Below are 19,349 nucleotides of genomic sequence, written 5' to 3' on the forward strand. Positions count from 1 at the left end.
TTTGCATACATTGTACTGTAGCCATCAATAGACATATCATGGGATGTAACTAAAAATTTGTCTTACCTGCACTGACTTATCGATAAAGTATATCAGTGTTAAAAAAATAAAATTGATAATATAATCATACTATGATTGTGTATGATACTGTGTGTGATAAATATAGATTTGGAATTATTTTGTTATTTGATTTATTATTTAATTTGTGTGTATATGTCTGCAAAATCCAGTTATATAATTTCATGTCCCAGTAAGGCTCTTTTCTATATAAAAGTTTACCAGGCATGATTTACTGCTGTCACGTTCTACTCCAGGGTGACTGGTGCTGCACACATCATTGTATCACGGGGTTATGACGTGTCTAGATACGTGTGCCACTTTCAGAAAATAATATTGCAATGCGATTATGCTCATTGTTGTATGAAATTTTTTATTAATGTGTCAAACTGTCACATGAACAACCACAAAAATTATATATAACCCATATCTCTCAAATACTAGACCAAAATAAAAAATGTGTGCCACAGACATATCCAGAGAAAGAAAATAAAATTTGTGTGGAGGTTCTTTATAAAAGGAGTAAGGCTTCTAAACAAGCTACCATCGAATGTGTGTCACTGATTAAGGCAAGAAATAACTTGGTTCGCCTTAGAACGATTTGATCATTTTCGTCGTACATGCGTACAACATTACCTAGGGTGGATAATTATTTTTCTTGTTAATTGACTGAGCTAGAGCGTCCGCCTCGGATGCGGGAGGTCATGAGTTCGATCCCCGGCCGAGTCATACCAAAGACTTACAAAAATGGCACTAACAGCTGCCTCGCTTGGCGCTCAGCATTAAGAGGTTAGTTTTAGGACTGGTCAGCCTGGTGTCAGGATAATGTGACTGGGTGGGACATCATGCTACATGTCTGCGACATGATGTCCCAGTGCTAGACTTCATTATAAACTGTAACACTGCAGACATCATAGCGATATGACTGAAAATTGTTAAAGCTACTTTAAAAATCCAAATCGCACACACACACACACACACACACACACACTGAGCTAACATGCAACTCGTCGTAAATCACTTGCGGCGAGAGACACAAAAACCACGGTATGAACGGGTATTTTACCGTTGCTAATACTCATTTTCCTGTAGATTTAAGGCAAGTTTCTGTTCTAATCGCTCTCCATTTCATTCTACAGCCAAAGGGGTAAGTCTTACATTTTATCTTATTTGCAAATGTGTAAAACATATTCAGTTTTAATGACGTAGCGGGAAAAGTAGCCTTCATCACTACGCGAATTTGAAACTTTATGAATTTTTGAACTGTTACAAGTTGCTGTTAAGAGTTTAATTTCGTAGCATGTGATTATAGATTGTAATTCCGTACCTGTTATTACGACCAGTTTGGTTTCATTTTAGCTGTTTGTACAGGTGTATCCCCAGGGGTTTCGTTACAAAGAAGCTTTGGAGAATCCGTCCTTTAATCAAGGGATGGGGGTTCTAACCTGTAACAATATAGCACAAGGGAAGACACCAGTCCGCACCCCTCGGTAGTTTCAACACTGCCATTTTATCCTAATTGCGTCTGCTAATTTCGAACTTGAGCCAGTCGTAATCAAGAATAGTTCAATTTTCAAAATAGCTCGACACACTTCGTTCAGTTTGTGACATAATGGAGAAAATGCAATAATTGTTCGCCGATTTGGACGTTTGGACAAATGCCGTCTAGACGTGCCATTTTGCATTCGGATAGTCTTGGATTTCACCATTGACCGAAAGGTAAGATCCGAACAACCTCGTGTCCGCAGTTCAGCGCTAAATACAAGCAGACGATAGCAAGGAACGAAATGGATAATTTTATTGTGCCATGGTAAAATAAGCTAGTAGCGCAGATACTGCTAATTATCAAAATGTTAAATTGTGTTCAATATTTTATAGATGAGTGAGAATGTTCAGAACATAATTCATATTAGTATTGGGTCTATTATTGTTTTGGTCAATGTCAAAATATGCTGTTTTGAAGCAATTATATCAATAAGCTATAAATAGTACTTAACAAATAAGAAATCCGTCACTCAGAGAGAAAGAGTAAAAACTTGTACTAACATGGTCCTATTCACAATGGTTCGTTACAAAGAAAATTTGGAGTGTCAATATTTGTTTTTGCCACCAAAACTAAAACGCATCTCAATGTAGAGTAACGGTATTTACTGCGGAATCGAGGTTGTTCGGAGCTTACTTTGATATAATTGTTATGATTATTAGAATTGATCTGTTTCAATTCATGTTGTGTTTCAGCTAAGTACATGAAACATATGTTGTTTCAAATGAGTATATTTGAGTACAATTGAGTTGCACCTATTTGCATGAGATTATATGAATCTTACCTTTATTGCATGCGATAATATGAATCACATTTTGCTTTTACTGTATCATATATCTACAATCTTTGAATATATGAATCACATTTTTGTTTGCCCAGTTTTGAATGATTGTATGAATTATTTTTGTATGTCATGAGGTTTTAATAAGTCACAAATTCATTCGCATAGAACAAATGTTTGTGTAAAGTAATTGAATGAGTTGTATGTTTAGAGCTTGAAAGAGTCACACTGTATATGTTGTAGGCAATATACATATATTTGTTAATTCATTTCATAAACTTACATCCTTCATCACATTGCTTTGGTGGCCGAGTGGTCTAAAGCGCTCTTCGTTACGGATCACTGCCATCTCACCTCTGCCTGCGTCGGTTCGAGTCTGATTCAGCCAATGTGGGTATGTGATAAAGCTTGCCAGTAGCTTCTCGTGGGTCGGTGGTTCTTTCCGGGGTTTTCCCGGGTTCTTCCTTCACCATTAATACTGGCCGCCATATATAGCCTATCGTGTGCTGAAAAATGGCGTTAAACCCACAACAACAACAACAACATATTGCTTTGTGTTGTCATTTAATCCAGGCATCCATTCACTACAGCTCGACTCATGTTACAATGTGTTTAAAACATTTCCCGTGAGCTGAAAAATTAAAGATATATAAAAAGACATTGAGATCTGGATCAAAAGATAATTCCTGTCCCAATCTGTTGCTTTTAAACTTTGCAAATAGTTTTAACTCTTTGTCGTTATTTTCAATTTCAGCAAGAAATCTCAAATGGCAGAATATTTACCCTATCGACCACTAATGACCCTGGGTAGAACCTATGACCTAACTAACCATTCTATTGGACTGGATATTTTTACGAGGGAGTGTATGTCCAATCCACAAACAGACGAATGTCCTTCAACGATAGTCAAATATCACGTCATTAAGAATTCCTCTGATGTGAACAATGTACTTGATATTTCGGGAGACATATCCTTGAAAGTTAAAGCGGGGATTTTGAATGTACAAGGAATGGGGTCATATCTCAAGGATAACAGATCCGAAGAGAATGTGTTGGAAATTCTGGCCATAGCTCACGTGCAAACGGTGAGTTTTCATTCATTTCGGAGATGGTTATTATACTTAAAATGATGATGGATAAACATTTAAATTTAGTTTGTTTTAGGATCAGAGACAATAGAAATCAAATTATTGTGGTTAAGTTAAAATGTACCTTGTCATTTTGCTTTTTGCCTCCAAATCTGGAGATGCGACAGGAAATTATAACATGACTAAGTATAATTTAAAGTTCTGTAGCATACATCAAAACTTTGTTTAAGTAGGTTTTTATTAGTTGACTATTACTGTGATAGTTAAATATTTTTTTCTTGACAGTTATCTACAACACTGATAAACCCAAGGCTAGTTCAAAATTGGAACAAGAACAACAAGGGTACCCATTACATTCGTTCAATCATCTATGGAGGAGACTTAGTTCTCAGTATCCGCATTATCGCATCTGACTCGAAACAACTTGAAGAAATAAAGGCAAACGTTGACGCTGGGCTTCAAGTCTATGGCGTTCTCGATGCTGAGGGTAAGGCAAATTTTAGGAAAATGGAGCAGGACCTCAAAGAGAGTTCAGAAATAAAATTCAGTTTATACTGCACCACGCCAGGCATAAAATTGCCAAGAGATGTTGACAGCATGTTGAAGGCGTTGGATGATTTCCAAAATCAAATGATACAGATGAAAGAGGGAAAGGGTGCACCTATCAGATGTGAATTGGTTCCACTGACTCACCTTGATCCTGATTTTCACGCCGTTCTACGTCAGCCAGGCCTTGAAACTCAGATTAGAGAATTAGAAGACCTGTATGACGACATCAGACAGGCAAAATCCATGCTGCAGACGTTTTTAGAAAATGCTGTACAGAACCTGACAAAGGAACATGAGGAAAAGGGTACTGAAATTGAGAAAAGGATTCGAAGCGTGAAATCAAGATTCGACACAGTTATATCAAAATTAGATGTCACGAATGCTGGAGAGAGCCTGGATCAGATTCAGCATGCTGTTGATTACTACGATGAAAATAAAAAAATTGGAGGCTTTAAACTCGAAGTAAAAAAGTTCTTAAAAGATGTTCAGCGACATGTATCGGTAAGCATAATATTTTTCTTACGGCTAAATTTCAAAAACATTTTTTATTTATTTAGAATTTGGCATAAATCAGATTGTTTGCAAAACAAGATATCCGATCTGTTAATTTAACTTGGATTTACTTTTAACGAAATGAATGTACATAGAGCAAACCTTAAATATTTCTTTTGCATATTATGACAAGCTGATTTAATTCTTTTTTTCAGACGGGAACTTCTGGAACGCCTGTCAGAGGCCTCCCGCCTGGTGAATCTCTAAGCATTCTCCTTGTTGGAAAGACTGGCCATGGAAAAAGCGCAACTGCAAACAGTATCTTTGGTGAAAAGAGATTCATTTCAAAAATGGCAAGTGACTCTGTATCGATTAACTGTCAGATGGAAACTGGGACCATAGGAGGAAGAGAAGTTTGTTTGGTGGACACACCGGGAACAATGGACACCAAACACCCGAAGGAGGCATTAGAAGAGTTAGGAACTGCTATCGCACTCCGACCAAAGGGATTCCATGCTTTTATTTTTGTGGTTAACGCAGACGTCAAGATTACCGACGAGGAGAAAATGGCAATCAGTGTCCTCAAGCGCATGTTTGGAGAAGATATTCTGGTAAAGTATGGTATATTTGTTTTCACACACGGGGATAGTTTTAAGAAAAACATGAAAATGCACAAACGGGAGACCACTTTTATGGAGTACATAAAATGCCAGGGAGGGTATTTAGAAAGTGTTTTGAAAGAATGCAACTATCGTTGCGCTCTTATCGACAATTTGGAAGAAGATCCTGGAATTCTTAGAGATCAGGTCATCAATATTATTATATTGATAGACGGACTTGTTTCAAACAATAATGGTAGAACCTATACTAACTCCTTGTTTGAAATGGCACAGGAAAAATTAGAAGACGAAAAAAAGAGATTAGAAGAGAAAATGGATGAATTTGAAAGAATAAAAGAAGAAGAAATAGCGGCTACAATAAAAGAGGCAAAGGAAAATCCTGAGATGCAGGCAAATGTCGAAGAAAAAATACAATTAATTTTAAGACAATTTGAATCCCGAGTTTATTTTATGGTCCATCACCATCCGTTTATAGTTGCTGGGAAATATATTGCAAAGTTCGTAATGTCAAGCAATGCTCCTTCCTGCGATCTGCTTTGATATCGCTTGATGACGGCAGAACACGGCCATCGTCTGTTTCCGTATTGGACAAAAGTTTTTTTTTCCCATCATCATCCTCTGAGACACTCGAATATAGCGAGGATTACTTCTATGCTCATTGGAACCCAAACGTCATAACCGAGTATATCACCTTGAAGTCTTGTAAATAATCATTGAAGATTGCTCACGAAAATCTATATTGTTAGACATGGCCATATGAAAAATTGAGTTCCAAATAGGCAAAATTATGGTTGTTCTCAATACGAACTTTTCCTCCCTGGTAGATGATATCGTCACTGTGATTGCCGAATCCACTGACGACGGTGTCCACGTACCGATCACGATGTCAGGAACCATTATCATCAACAACGTCCTTGCATCATGTTACGTGGACATGGTCCCACTTGTGTATTCGCATGACATGTTAGATGCCCACGAGACCTCTATACCAACTATCACCGTCACTTACAGCCCTGGTTACTGCAGAAGGATAAAAAATTGGGATCCAGTGGATATTGGACAACCTTCTTGAGAAATAAATCCATACTTTTTGGAGACGTAATTTTTAATTTATGTAACTGATCCTGTTCATAAGTAGCATCGAAAACTTGTATAGCGCAGTGACGTGATGTTCTTTCGTCCTCATTGCTTCTGAACTACATCGCCTTAAGGCAAATGATTCAAGACTTGTGAAACGTATAATCTTTCGATAAACACCAGTTGGTAACCACAATTGTTATCCTGAATAACTGATACCTTGCAGAATTGGGCATCCATACTTGTGCTGTAATTTATAGAAAATGTTAATGTCTCTTTCTCGGGTACGACATTAATAACTGGTATCAGGGGTCAAGCTAGACTTGAATTTTAAAGAGAAGTAACTTCTCCTTTTGGACAATACAGGGAGAAGTGGGAGCGGGAGAAGTGGGAAACGCAAATATGTATATTTATATATATATATATATATATATATATATATATATATATATATATATATATATATATATATATATATGAATGTATATATATGTATGTATATATATATGTATATATATGTATGTATATATATATCTATATATATATATGTATATATGTATCTTTATATATATATATATATATATATATATATATATATATATATATATATATATATATATATGTTTTGTGTGTATATGAATGTATATATATATATATATATATATATATGTGTGTGTGTGTATATGTGTATATAATGTATATATATAATATATGTACATATGTATGTATGTGTATATATGTATATATATGTATGTATGTGCATATATGTATATATATTTATGTATGTGTATATATGTATGTATCTGTATATAAGTATGTGAATATATGTGTGTATATATATGTGTATATGTGTATGTGTATATGTATATATGTATATGCGTATGTATATATGTATATGTATATATATTTATATGTATATATATGTGTATGTCTGTGTATATATATATGTATATGTCTATATCTGTATATGTGTATGTCTATATCTGTATATATGTATGTCTACATCTCTATATGTGTATGTATATATCTGTATATGTGTATGTCTATGTCTGTATAAGTATATGTCTATATCTGTATATGTATATGTCTATATCTGTATATGTATATATCTATATCTTTATATGAATATGTCTATATATGTATATTTGTATGTCTTTATCTGTATATGTATATGTCTATATCTGTATATGTCTGTATCTGTATATGTCTGTATCTGTATATGTCTATATGTATATGTTTATATGTGCATATGTATGTGTATATGTATATGCTTATATATATATATATATATATATATATATATATATATATATATATATATATATATATATATATATAAACATATATGTATAAACATATATGTATATCTGAGTGTGTGTGTGTATGGCTTATTTTAATTATGTCCTCTATTTCTCAGTATGCATTTAACATTAGTTTTAAGCAATACTTATATTTTCAAGTTGAAAAATCTGTTATGTTTGTTATTAACACATTTTTTACTTGTATAAATAGTAGCTTCTCGTGGGTCGGTGATTCTTTCCGGGGTTTTCCCGGGTTCCTCCTGCACCATTAATACTGGCCGCCATGTATAGCTTATCGTGTGCTGGAAAATGGTGTTAAACCCGACAACAACAACAACAACTTGTATAAATATTATATCGATACCCATTGTAGTCATATGTGCGGATTGAGCTAAATGCAGTGTATTTTGCCTATATGACTTTAAAACAGCGCAGCAGAAAATATACATTGTATTTAATTGTTACTGGTGGGAGTATTGGAGTAATGAGATTAGAGTCCTAATATTGCAAGTCGGTAAAAATGCTTAATAAACTACCACTTGATTTTTGTAAAATTTTATTTTCTGAATGTTTTATATAATATTTCAATCAAAACGTTTTCTAAAATAATTTGAAACTCCTGTAACATGTACATAGGAACAAATGCACAGGTGACTTCAAACAATACTGTTCTTCCTGATTTCATTGTTCCCTACAAAACATTACAGAGCACGGCACAATTGAAACAGGTGACGTAGAGTGTGTAAAGGGAGGTTTACTACGGAAAAAAGATATATGAACATATTTAACAATATTAATATGGTTTGGTTAGTCAGAAATGTTACACAACACATTTGGATGTGAAATGATCAAAAGCCGAGTAGGATGTTCGACAGGATTGAACACTTAAAATTACACGCTGTGCAGTAAATCACGTTGTGAATAAGGGACAGTAAGGAGCACAATACTGCTCTCCACAGCTGGCAACTTAGCAGTGATAATCAGTTGACACAAATTCACATGCTGGAATGATGTACAAAGAAAGCAAAATAAAGTTTAGCAGTGATAATCACACATTGACAGTCACATGCTGGAATTGAAGTAAAGCAAATTATAGTTTGACAGTGACGATCACAAATTGACACTAATTCACATGCTGGAATAATGTACAATAAAACAAATTATTCTTTAGCAGTGATAATCGCAAATTGACACAAATTCACATGATGGGTTGATGTACGACAGGAAACATTTAAAGGCATTGCAGGTATATAACACATAATGTTTGCGAAAGAAAAATATTATTTTTGATTAAGGGTTTTTGAAAAAGAACAAGTATGCAGTTTGATGGAATCATCAGTTACTAATGAGGCACTGTACAATTTAGAATCAGTATAATGAAAATGATACAAAAGGGGTTGTAACTATTCATGTTATTAAATTGTACTTCAGATAATCACCATCCTTGTTTGTACAACTCATTATCTGTACGTTTCTATATTGCATTTCTTTAATTTTTGTCCTTCACTGCTTCTCCTTTACTTGTTTCTTTTTTTCTCCTTGTCAGCGGATAGTCCAAAAGGGATTGTTTGCAGGACTGACATGACATTATTTAAAAAGTGCAGCATTCCGCACATAAATCCAGATCCAGTAATATACTAGATGTGGAGACATGACAAAAGCCATCAATCACAACGGATGTTACATTTAATACAAGGAAGAGAGCACTTTAATACATTAGTTACAGCTGGCACAATACCAGTTTTTCACCGAGCTTGAAATAAATATTTTGATTGCCAACGGACTCCGATGGACTGTAGACTCATTCCATTACTAATCAACTTCAATAGCTTTAGCTTCAATTTTACTACTTTTCAACCTGCAATGAAGAGTTATGGGGTTAATCTGACAGTAAATAATGTTGAAACTATAATTTCCCCATTTCGTGTCACATACAGAGTCGATTAAAACATGAATATTGTCATAGTATATCTTCTGTTGCAGTTCCAATACAAGTGCTTTCTTGGAAATTTTCTACCTGAATTTTCAAAACATTATACGTCCGCTGCCTTATTCCCCACATTTTATGACTTTAGTTGATATAAAATTTGTTCTATGTTAGTTTATAAAATAAGTTAACTTTTAAAGTATTGAAAAATAATGTTATAAAACAAACTCCACTTTACAGTATCATTTACTTTTTTAAATATACATTTATGCACTGTTTTTTAGTTTTCATACATTTTAAGCATGTCAAGCATCTTTGATCGTAAAATTGAGTCTACGCTCAAAAGTAGTGAACATTAACGGGTCCAAGCCTTCATTAGTGTCTTCTTGTACGAGACAGTGAGAGTTGTGAATATGTTAACAAATTAATGTTTACATGTATACACAATATTATCACACTGATCAGTAATTTAATTCGTTCTTTACTGAGAATTGTACCCTTTCCTTCAGACGATGACAAAGATCCAAACCTGCATGCACCTAGTTCTAACCCTTAATATCGTGCACTATCGATAAAGTGTACATGCCCTACCAAAATCCTGTCAGCACTTTGCATCATCCATGGCGTGTCTTTGGCGTGTCCTTGGGAACGGCAATTTACTCCAGTTACCTCTAAACTAAATTTTCATCTGTTGCAGTTCCGTAAAATACCACTTAACCGCTATTATTCTCTTGTCAGGTGAACTACGTCAGCTTTCGCTAAAATACCACACAAAACCGTAATTATTCTCTTGTCAGGTGAACTACGTCCGCTTTCGCTAAAATACCACACAAAACCGTAATTATCCTCTTGTCAGGTGAATTGCTCCAGCTTTCGCTAAAATAACACACAGAACGGCGATTATTTTCTTGTCAGGTGACTGCTCCGGTGGCCTAAGTGGATAGAGCGTCCTCCTCGGATGGGACTAAATTGATTAGACAAATGTAGTATGATATCTCTTTCAACATACTCCTTTAACATATTTATACAGAATAAGAATAACAGCTAAAACATGTAGCCTACAAAATACTTTCTGGTATGGGCCGGAGAACCAGAATTCTGTCACCAGGCTGAAAACTCTTTTCCTGTGTATGCCTGACATACCTTAATTTCATTTTAGATTGAATAAGCAAAGATTATTTCTTGCTACTTCACAAAGATTTGACAGCTTATATTTGAAATCAGATCAGTGGTCAGGAAAAAGCTTTGAACATTATTTGAAAGACATCTCTTTTAACAACTTCAATTTTACACGGACATTATGTCCATAAACTAGTTCAAAAGGATTAAAACCCAATTTTTTAACCGATTCCCTAACAGCAAACAACAGCAAATGAGCACCCTCATCCCGTTCTTTCCTGTATCAAAGAATCGTATTCAAAATTTGATTAAATCTTTCCAAAGCCCTTTTATTTTCAGGGTGATCTGCAGAAGATTCAAACTGTTGATGCCTAATTTATAGATTATTGGTTGCCTGACTTGGTCGTAGGAAAGGGACCAACAGTCCTACCATTTGACAAATGTAACAAGATCTACGGTATTTAAAACATCGTGTTTAACTTTAGGCCAATACAAATGGTTGAAAATCTTGTGATCAATATGATTGACTCCTAAATGACCAGCCACGCGAGTTTCAGGGGATAGACAGAGGATGTCCTGTTGGTATGATCTCGGAACGTAAATTAGACAACTCACTGACCACTCGTCACCAGTTGGTACCTCGGGTGGTCTCAATGTTTACGTAAGGATCTCTTTTTTCACAAAATAACCAACTGGGACATGTAAGTCTTCGGTTTCTGTAATAACCCTGTGAAATAAGCAAATGATCACAGGATATTGTTCCTGTTCGAGTGTTTGGTTGTCTTTTGTCACCTTGATTGAAATAGTGTGTAGTAAAACAAGGGCCTTCTTTTTATTGAAGCGTTGCATGCACTGGCATGAAGCAAAGCTCCCCTAAGCCCTACCCCGCAAACACTTGCTGATTTTATATTACAGTACGTATAATATTATACAAAATGACTATTAACATTTACGGACGTTACTCGACCGCCCGATGACGTGATACTGATGTAGATATGAACAGGTTTGCCACCAAAGCAGATTTAAAGTTTACTAGTCGTGGTGGTCTTGGTGATGACCAGGATGGGTTTTCAAGATCAAACTGGTAAACTGCCAACATTAAATGTTGAGATGACTGAAAATGGTGGAATCGGATACGTCAGGATGTCGGTTGCGTATATAGCAGATACAGATCACAAATGGGACTCCACCACCACATGTAGTAAATTCATTTACAGAATACCAAAAGCTGATGACCATTGATGAAAAGGAAACAATTAAATATAAAAATACACAAATTGTCGAATTATTTTTCATAATGTGAATGGTTTTGATAAACCTAAATCTCACATCTTAAAGGTGCACGGGTCTGGATCGTATTTATCATATCCGGTTATTATTGTGGATGGAGTCAATTATCAGCATTGATAAATAAACAGCCCGATCTCGATTAATAATACGTAAAGAACCCGACATCGGTGTTTTAAAATCTATCATTTACAACATCATTATCATTGGTAGCTAAAGATGAAATTCAGTTTGAATCATTTCTCATCTATCCTTACGGATACTTAGAGGGATTTTTTTTGTTGTTGGGGGGAGTGCGCCTTTCTGTTGAAGATTAGATTCACCATCACATAAGTAATGGATTCTGACCGCGGTGTTGAAATTGCAGAATATACCGACGAATTAAAGCAATTTAGGAGAGTGAAGTGATATAAATAAACTTCAAAAATAGGTATTAGAAAGAAAAAGATGGATGGGTTGAGGGTTAGACCTAGAGTATTATGGGTTGAAGGAGGAGAGAAAGCGACTAAATACTTCTGTATCTTAGAAAATATAAACTAAATTAGCAGATTGATGCCACCTCTTGTTAAACGCAATGGTTCCTTAACAGAATGTCAGAAATAAATTTTTGATGAAGGATAAGTATTTTATATGAATATGTATTAAAAGCGTGAAGTTGAATGGGTCAATCTTGAAATGCAGCTTAATTATCTTGATATTCCAAGACTGAATGGTTTACAGAAACATTCTTTATATGGACCTATATCATATGTTAAAGCTACAAATGTTGTACATAAAATGACTAAGGAAGAAAGGTCCAGGATCTGATGGATTCACCACAGAATTTGATAATCGTTTTGGAAGGAGATTGGACTGTTTTCAGTGATACTATTAACTGTTAAATTGTTTTAGTATTTTCTTCCACACAGAGAGGAGTAATTATGTGCATACTAAAATGTGATAAACCTAAGCAGTATACTTTAAACTGGAGACCCATTGCACTTCTGGATGGTTCATAAAAAATTGTTTATGCATGTATTGCAAGAAAGGGTTAAAATTGCTACCCACAATCATATATACAAGGATCAAACAGGGATTCTAAATGGACGATATATTGGAGAGAATATCGGAAACTTATATGACCTAATGTTGTACACCAAAAAACACAAAATACCTGGACTACCTTTTTAACCAACTTTAAAAATGCATTTGACTCGGTTGTAAGGCAACTCTTTCATAAAGTTATATTTTTTCAATTTTGAGGAACCACCAAATTGGGTAAAGGTTTCTATCGGAACATCAAATCTTGTGTAATTATCAATGGTCACATTTCCAATTAGTTTGGTAATGAAAGAGACTGTGAACTTGGGTATCCTATATCTATCCCAGAACATCTTTTTACCATTGTGCATAGATTTGTGGCTCATAAGATAAAAGTAAGGATTTATGGGGAATAAATACAGGTGACATAACATACTTTCATTCTATATATGCTGATGATATGTCACTTACTTTTGGTGGTTCAGAGAAGTCTATGGTGTCTGCTTTGCATCTTCTATATCAGTATTCAACATTTTCCGGACTTAGTATAACTACTGAAAAAACAAAGGTGATTTGGATCGGAAGTAGAACCGATAGTTTTATGAAATATTTTCAGAATGTAAACTTAACTGGGGATTTATTGAGTTCGTTGTGTTATGTGTCAAGTTTTCAGCTAACTTGCAAACAAATTATCTCTTAATAAACCATCTAAAATTCGAGAAATTTATAAGAGCCTGCTAACGGATTTAGTTGAGCTATTTCCAGAATTAGTCATCTTTTATTGTTATTATCAAATTCATCTACACAGCACTATTTCACAACTTTTTGAGACATGTGTCAAAGGACAGCATTAAACGAAATATTGTTGTGAAAGTTTATCATGAGGGGGTATTAAATATGATTAATATATTTGCTTTCGTGAATGCTTTGAAACTTACATGGCTTACAAGAATATTATCCAATCATTCTTAATGGAAAAGTCTGTTACAATTTTTAGTATCAAATATTGATACCTTCTTTTTGTTTAGGATAGATTTTATTAACTCAGTAGAAAGAGAATCTCAGTCCTTTTTAATACAGGTATGTGAAGCATTCTTAGAACTAATTTGATCTTTCAAAATTATCACAGCCGAAATTGTTTTAGAAACACAGATATGGTTTAATCTTTATATTTTGATATATGGAAAAAGTATGTATTATAAACCATGGTTTCAGAAAGGAGTTAGATTTGTGAATGATTTTGTTAATGAGGATGATTAATGGATAAATTATGATAATTTTAAAACTACGTTTTTAATTCACATCAATTGCGTTGATTTACAGAACATACTTACAGCGATAAAGCCATCCAAAAATTAAATTCATAATCAATTATCCCTCTAATTCTGTAAAAGCCGTTGTGCATACAATTATTAAAAATGAAAAGGATCTAGAGGTGTCAGGACTGAAATCTTTAGCAAATGTGTATCAAAACAATTCTTTTGTTTTTGTAGTACAAATATGTACTATTTTAATTAATGCTATGCTATGTAAATGGGAAATGTAAAATCATCGCATTCAATAACACGTTTCTTCTTGTATTCAAAGTCAGCAAATTTAGACTCAGTAACATTAGTCCCATTTGTGTTGAGCAAGCTAATTACTTTCTACTGACGCTATCTGTTTAAAGATCTCTTGTTTCATGGAAAAAGATGTTGCAGCAGATATTCATGTAATGACGTACACAAACCCAGAAAAAAGATAATAGAAAGATCACGAGTCCTTGACTTCTGGCGGAAGATAAAGTGCACAATCAGCAATTTATAAGATGAGTAAGCATCAGAACACATGTCCTTATTTGGTACATACCGAATGGAGTATAAGCAGATTACATTTGTAGGGGCATAGTGTCTTTTAATGTTTTAAAATGGTAAGGTGATGTTTTTGGGTTAACAGTTCAATCTGAAATCGACGCGTTTGCAATATTTATGTATTATCCTTTATTATATTAGAAAATTCAATTGTGTTAAGAATTTATATCTACTTTTAATCATGATATTGCTTATTGTAAACGCCGAGTTCACTACCATCTTTACGCTCAGTAATAATTAATTTTATAAATAAAATATTTTTCAAGTAATAGATAATACTATTTTGGTATTTTAGATAAAATTCAGTAAAAAACATTTCTGCAAAATGATTGTTGTGCTAGTCTAAAATATTGAATTTTTACATACTTTACCCATAGTTAATTTATTCGATATGTAATTATTTACATTATATTTTAATAGACAGAAATTCTAGAATTGTATGAAGTTGGTAAGCTTGAAGGAATATTGTAATTTTGTGCGTATATCTTTACGTAATTCATTACATCAAATAATTTCAATAAAGTTAGTTCGTTCGCCAGAACTCACTGTTCATCTTTCTTGCATTACAGTCGATTCCGTACCTCTCGTTCAGCCTTCCCCAATGATATAGACCTAAATCGTTAGGAGTGACACCCCCTTTTAAGGAGCATGAACTCTCACACTCTTTAACCATGGGCGAAAGACAAAACATGCTATAGCCAGAATATTGATGGGGACGAAAGGAATTTCATTTTTCAAAAAGTTATGAAATTATTTTCATAACTGAGATGTATATGAAAAATTGATTTAAACCAAAGAAATACCATATTCCAGAAGAAAGTGAAACTTTGAATTTGGTGACTTAAAAAACAAAGCTGGAAGTCATGTTGTAAAACAACAAAATATCCAAACTATAGATGGCTGTAGCTTAAAATATTAGAATTTGGGATATGAATGTATTTCTCAAAAGAATTAACATTATTCCAAATTAGCCTTTAGGATTTTTTTTTTTTGTATGATGCATGCAGAGACAATATATGGAATATTTTCTCTGCAATATATATTACAGTACGCCCTAAAGGTGATTAAAAGATAGCGTTGTCACACGTAATTTGTAATTAAAAATATATATATTGTATTATCTTGACCGCCCCTTGGCCTATGTGTTTAGAGTGTCCGCCTCGGATGCGGGGGGTTTCGGGTTCGAATTCCAGCGGAATCATATCAAAGACTTGTAAAACTGGTACTACCCGCTGCCTCGCTTGGCGTTCAGCATTAGGAGATTATTGTTAGGACTGTTGGGCTGGTGTCAGGATAATGTGACTGGGTGGGACATAATGATACCCCAGTGCTTGACATCACTATAAACTCTCACACTGCAGACATCGTAACGATATGATTGAAAAATTGCTAAAGCTACGTTAAAAATCCAACTCTCTCTCTCTCTCTCTCTCTCTCTCTCTCTCTCTCTCTCATACACACACACACACATCGTATTATCTTTGGAACTGAAAAATACACCCAGACTGATTATAATTATTATATATGCATAACATTATACACACACACACACACACACACACACACACACACACACACACACATATATATATATATATATATATATATATATATATATATATATATATATATATATATATATATATATATATATATATATATATATATATATATATTAGTTAATGGGAATATATATTAGTGTTCTATCTTTAAAAATATGTCAAGATTCTGCATCTGAAAATTTATGTTTTTAAGCCTCTTTGCAATAAATAGTTTTCATGATAAAATTTCATGTAAACTCAGTATCACCCTTGAAGGAGCACACTCTAATGAGCTCCATAAAGAGCCCACCGTAATGACCTCCATAAGGAGCACACTGTAATGACCTTCATAAGGAGCACACTGTAATGACCTCCACAAGGAGCACACTGTAATGACCTCCATAAGGAGCACACTGTAATGAACTTCATAAGGAGCACACTGTAATGACCTCGATGTGATGTTTTACCCCAACCCCTTGTATTATACATGTATTTATAAGTCTGTAAGTGGAGCCAGGTAAGCTTTGTTTTTCCAAGTACCTAAGTTGGCTAATCCTCTTACGTAACCCAGTCTTTGTTTGAGCTCTTGAGTGGAAATCTGGCGGGAATCTTTGTACATGGGAACACGTGACGTAGACAACTTCAAAGAGCCGGAAGCCGACAATGGTAGGCTGGACAGTACATGGGGACACACAGACTGACATTTTTATGATTGACAGTTCGATCAAATGACCAGAGTCCGTCGCCATCCAATCGGGATGCGTTGTAGGTGGGACTTGATTCGAGAAACTGGCATAAGACTTGTACAAGCCTGAAATTCGTCAGTTGGTGTTTAAGAGTCGCAGTGACACACACTCCGTTAGCCATTCGTAAAAATTGGCGGAATTTAGGAAATTCATGAAATAGCTTCGATCAGGTAAGTTTGATGTTACGTTGATTCTGCTTGATACGACTGCTGTTAATTGAAGAGAATTTGTCGTATGTATACATTTTACTTGTATTGAAGTATGAATAGTTAATTATGACCTTAATATTTTGCATTTTTTTCATGACTTTAGCTAGTACTTTGTTTACGATTGATTACGATGTTGATTCGTTGCATCATTATTCATAATGTTACTATGTACACCTTATTTGTGAGGCGAAAATGTTCTCTTCTTTCGCTAGTAATATGTGTGCATATTATTTCGTGGATTATTACGTTTACGCCCTTTTGAAAGGACGATTTGTATTTGTGAAGAATTGTATTGCTCGCTAGCCGCTATAAGAATTAATATTGTAATTCTTTGCGTAGTTATATTTTGGTAGACAAGAAATTTGTTTACGTAATGATAGATTTTGCCATTGAGTAACGGATTGCCGGTTATCACCATTTGAATGTGAATATTGTGGATTTGGTACGTTTGTGTAGGAACTATATATAAATATATATAAATATATAGATAGTCATGTTACTAATCGTAGTAATATTTTAGTACAATCATATTTGAAATATTTTGTATGTATATACTGATAGGGCTCAGTATGTAGATATTTGAATCCTTTGTGTGATTGTGTTATGGCGCCATTTTTGTAAGCGGCGGAAGTGTATGGGAATTTCGATGTGTGCGCATGCGCGACCCAAATGTCCCGCCTTAAACTGATGGTTCAGTTCAGTGACGTAGTGTGAGGGAAGATTTTTATAACCCTATGCTAATGCATTATACCTTTCAACAGGAAGCTTTCGGGGGACGAAAGAATTTCAGAGAATTTCGGGGGACGAGAGAAGTTCAGAGAATTTCGGGTGACGGTGAGAGATACCGAGTAAATTTCGGGTGACCTCAAGGGATACCGTCAAGGGTTCCGGATACTAGAAGAGGAACCGGAAGTCAAGATAACGGCAAGGAACAAGGATTATAGAAGAGGAAGCGGAAGTGGAGATCACGAAAGGAGAGAAAGACAAGGGAACGAAGAGATTTAGATGAGTAGCACTCAAGAAGGGAAAAATCTCCTCACACTGTGAACTCAAATGATGATCAAAGGGATCATTGGGGGAAAGAGAGACATTGATTACTTTAAATTCTTTTAAATTTCATTTATTAAATTGTTATTGTTTAAATTTCATCTTTGTATTTCTTTTAATTTAACTGTCGGCATTGCTGACTGGGGGCTCGTAGCCATAAATATATTTAGTCAATAAATAATATAGTGTCCAGAATTAACCTTCTGAATAAGGACCAGGGGAACTTCTCATAATTCGTTAAAGTCTATAAGAAAAACCCCACCCCTAGACAACCACTACACCCCCACACTCCATAAGGAGTACACTGTAATGAACTCCATGAGGAGCACACCGTGATGACCTCCATTACGCTAATGAATGAGCTAACGCTGATGGTATTTAAACAAAAAAAAAATATATGTCATGATCACTTTAGAGGTTTTTGTCAAATAACCTAATATTTGTTCTGTGAAAATAACTTTGCCTAATTATTTTCGCAAGGCTGGCAATAAGGAAGATTAGGAGAAGGAAAATTCATGAGTAAATGGAGGGATATAAAGTACGACTGCAATTGAGTATGAGGTAACTATTTCACCAAAGACAGTAAACCAGAATATGTAGTATACACAAACAAAACAAAAAAAATGACGTACCTAAAAAGACAGAAATGTTCAAACCCATTGGGTTGATATATCTGGCTAGAATTTATTGACTTATATTTTGCTGTTATTGTAAACAATATCCAAAATCAAGAAACTTACAAATTCTAATGAGCATGTCAGCAAATGGACCAGATCTTGATGACTTAATCAAATGATGGCTTAACGCTGTTCCTGTTGGCAGACATGTACACTGACATATTTTGCAAATCTAGCAGCTTGATCACATCTACCTGAATAAGCCAGATTTGTAAAATCAGCCAATATTTAACTTCTGTTAAAAAATAAATTTTGCTTTTTACTGCTGTTGATTAAATTGCATACATCCATTAAAATCTTGGATAGTAATTATAATTTGGAATAAGCGAAAAGTACGACGGGACAAGTCTATTTTCTGAAAAAAAATTGTCCTGGACAAGGGGCTGAAAACAAAATGTGATCAGTGGTTTGCAGCTTA

At 34.5% G+C, this 19,349-nt stretch overlaps 1 protein-coding gene across 2 annotated transcripts; it reads left to right on the forward strand.

Moving 5' to 3' along the window:
- Positions 1-3,104: 3,104 nt before the first annotated feature.
- On the forward strand, positions 3,105-9,833 carry LOC149774881 (uncharacterized). Of its 2 annotated transcripts, XM_089944675.1 has the most exons (4): positions 3,105-3,466; positions 3,755-4,519; positions 4,726-5,121; positions 9,055-9,833. In XM_089944675.1, the coding sequence occupies exons 1-4, from the start codon at positions 3,149-3,151 to the stop codon at positions 9,091-9,093; spliced, it is 1,518 nt and encodes a 505-aa protein (XP_089800801.1). In that variant the 5' UTR covers positions 3,105-3,148; the 3' UTR covers positions 9,094-9,833. The 2 variants fall into 2 exon arrangements, with proteins under 2 accessions (XP_089800801.1, XP_089800800.1); XM_089944674.1 differs by lacking the exon at positions 9,055-9,833 and having other exon boundaries at positions 3,106-3,466; positions 4,726-6,637.
- Positions 9,834-19,349: the final 9,516 nt, after the last annotated feature.

Source organism: Sinohyriopsis cumingii, unplaced genomic scaffold, assembly GCF_028554795.1.
Source record: "Sinohyriopsis cumingii isolate HCF-2022 unplaced genomic scaffold, ASM2855479v2 utg000127l, whole genome shotgun sequence".
Taxonomy (NCBI): domain Eukaryota; kingdom Metazoa; phylum Mollusca; class Bivalvia; order Unionida; family Unionidae; genus Sinohyriopsis; species Sinohyriopsis cumingii.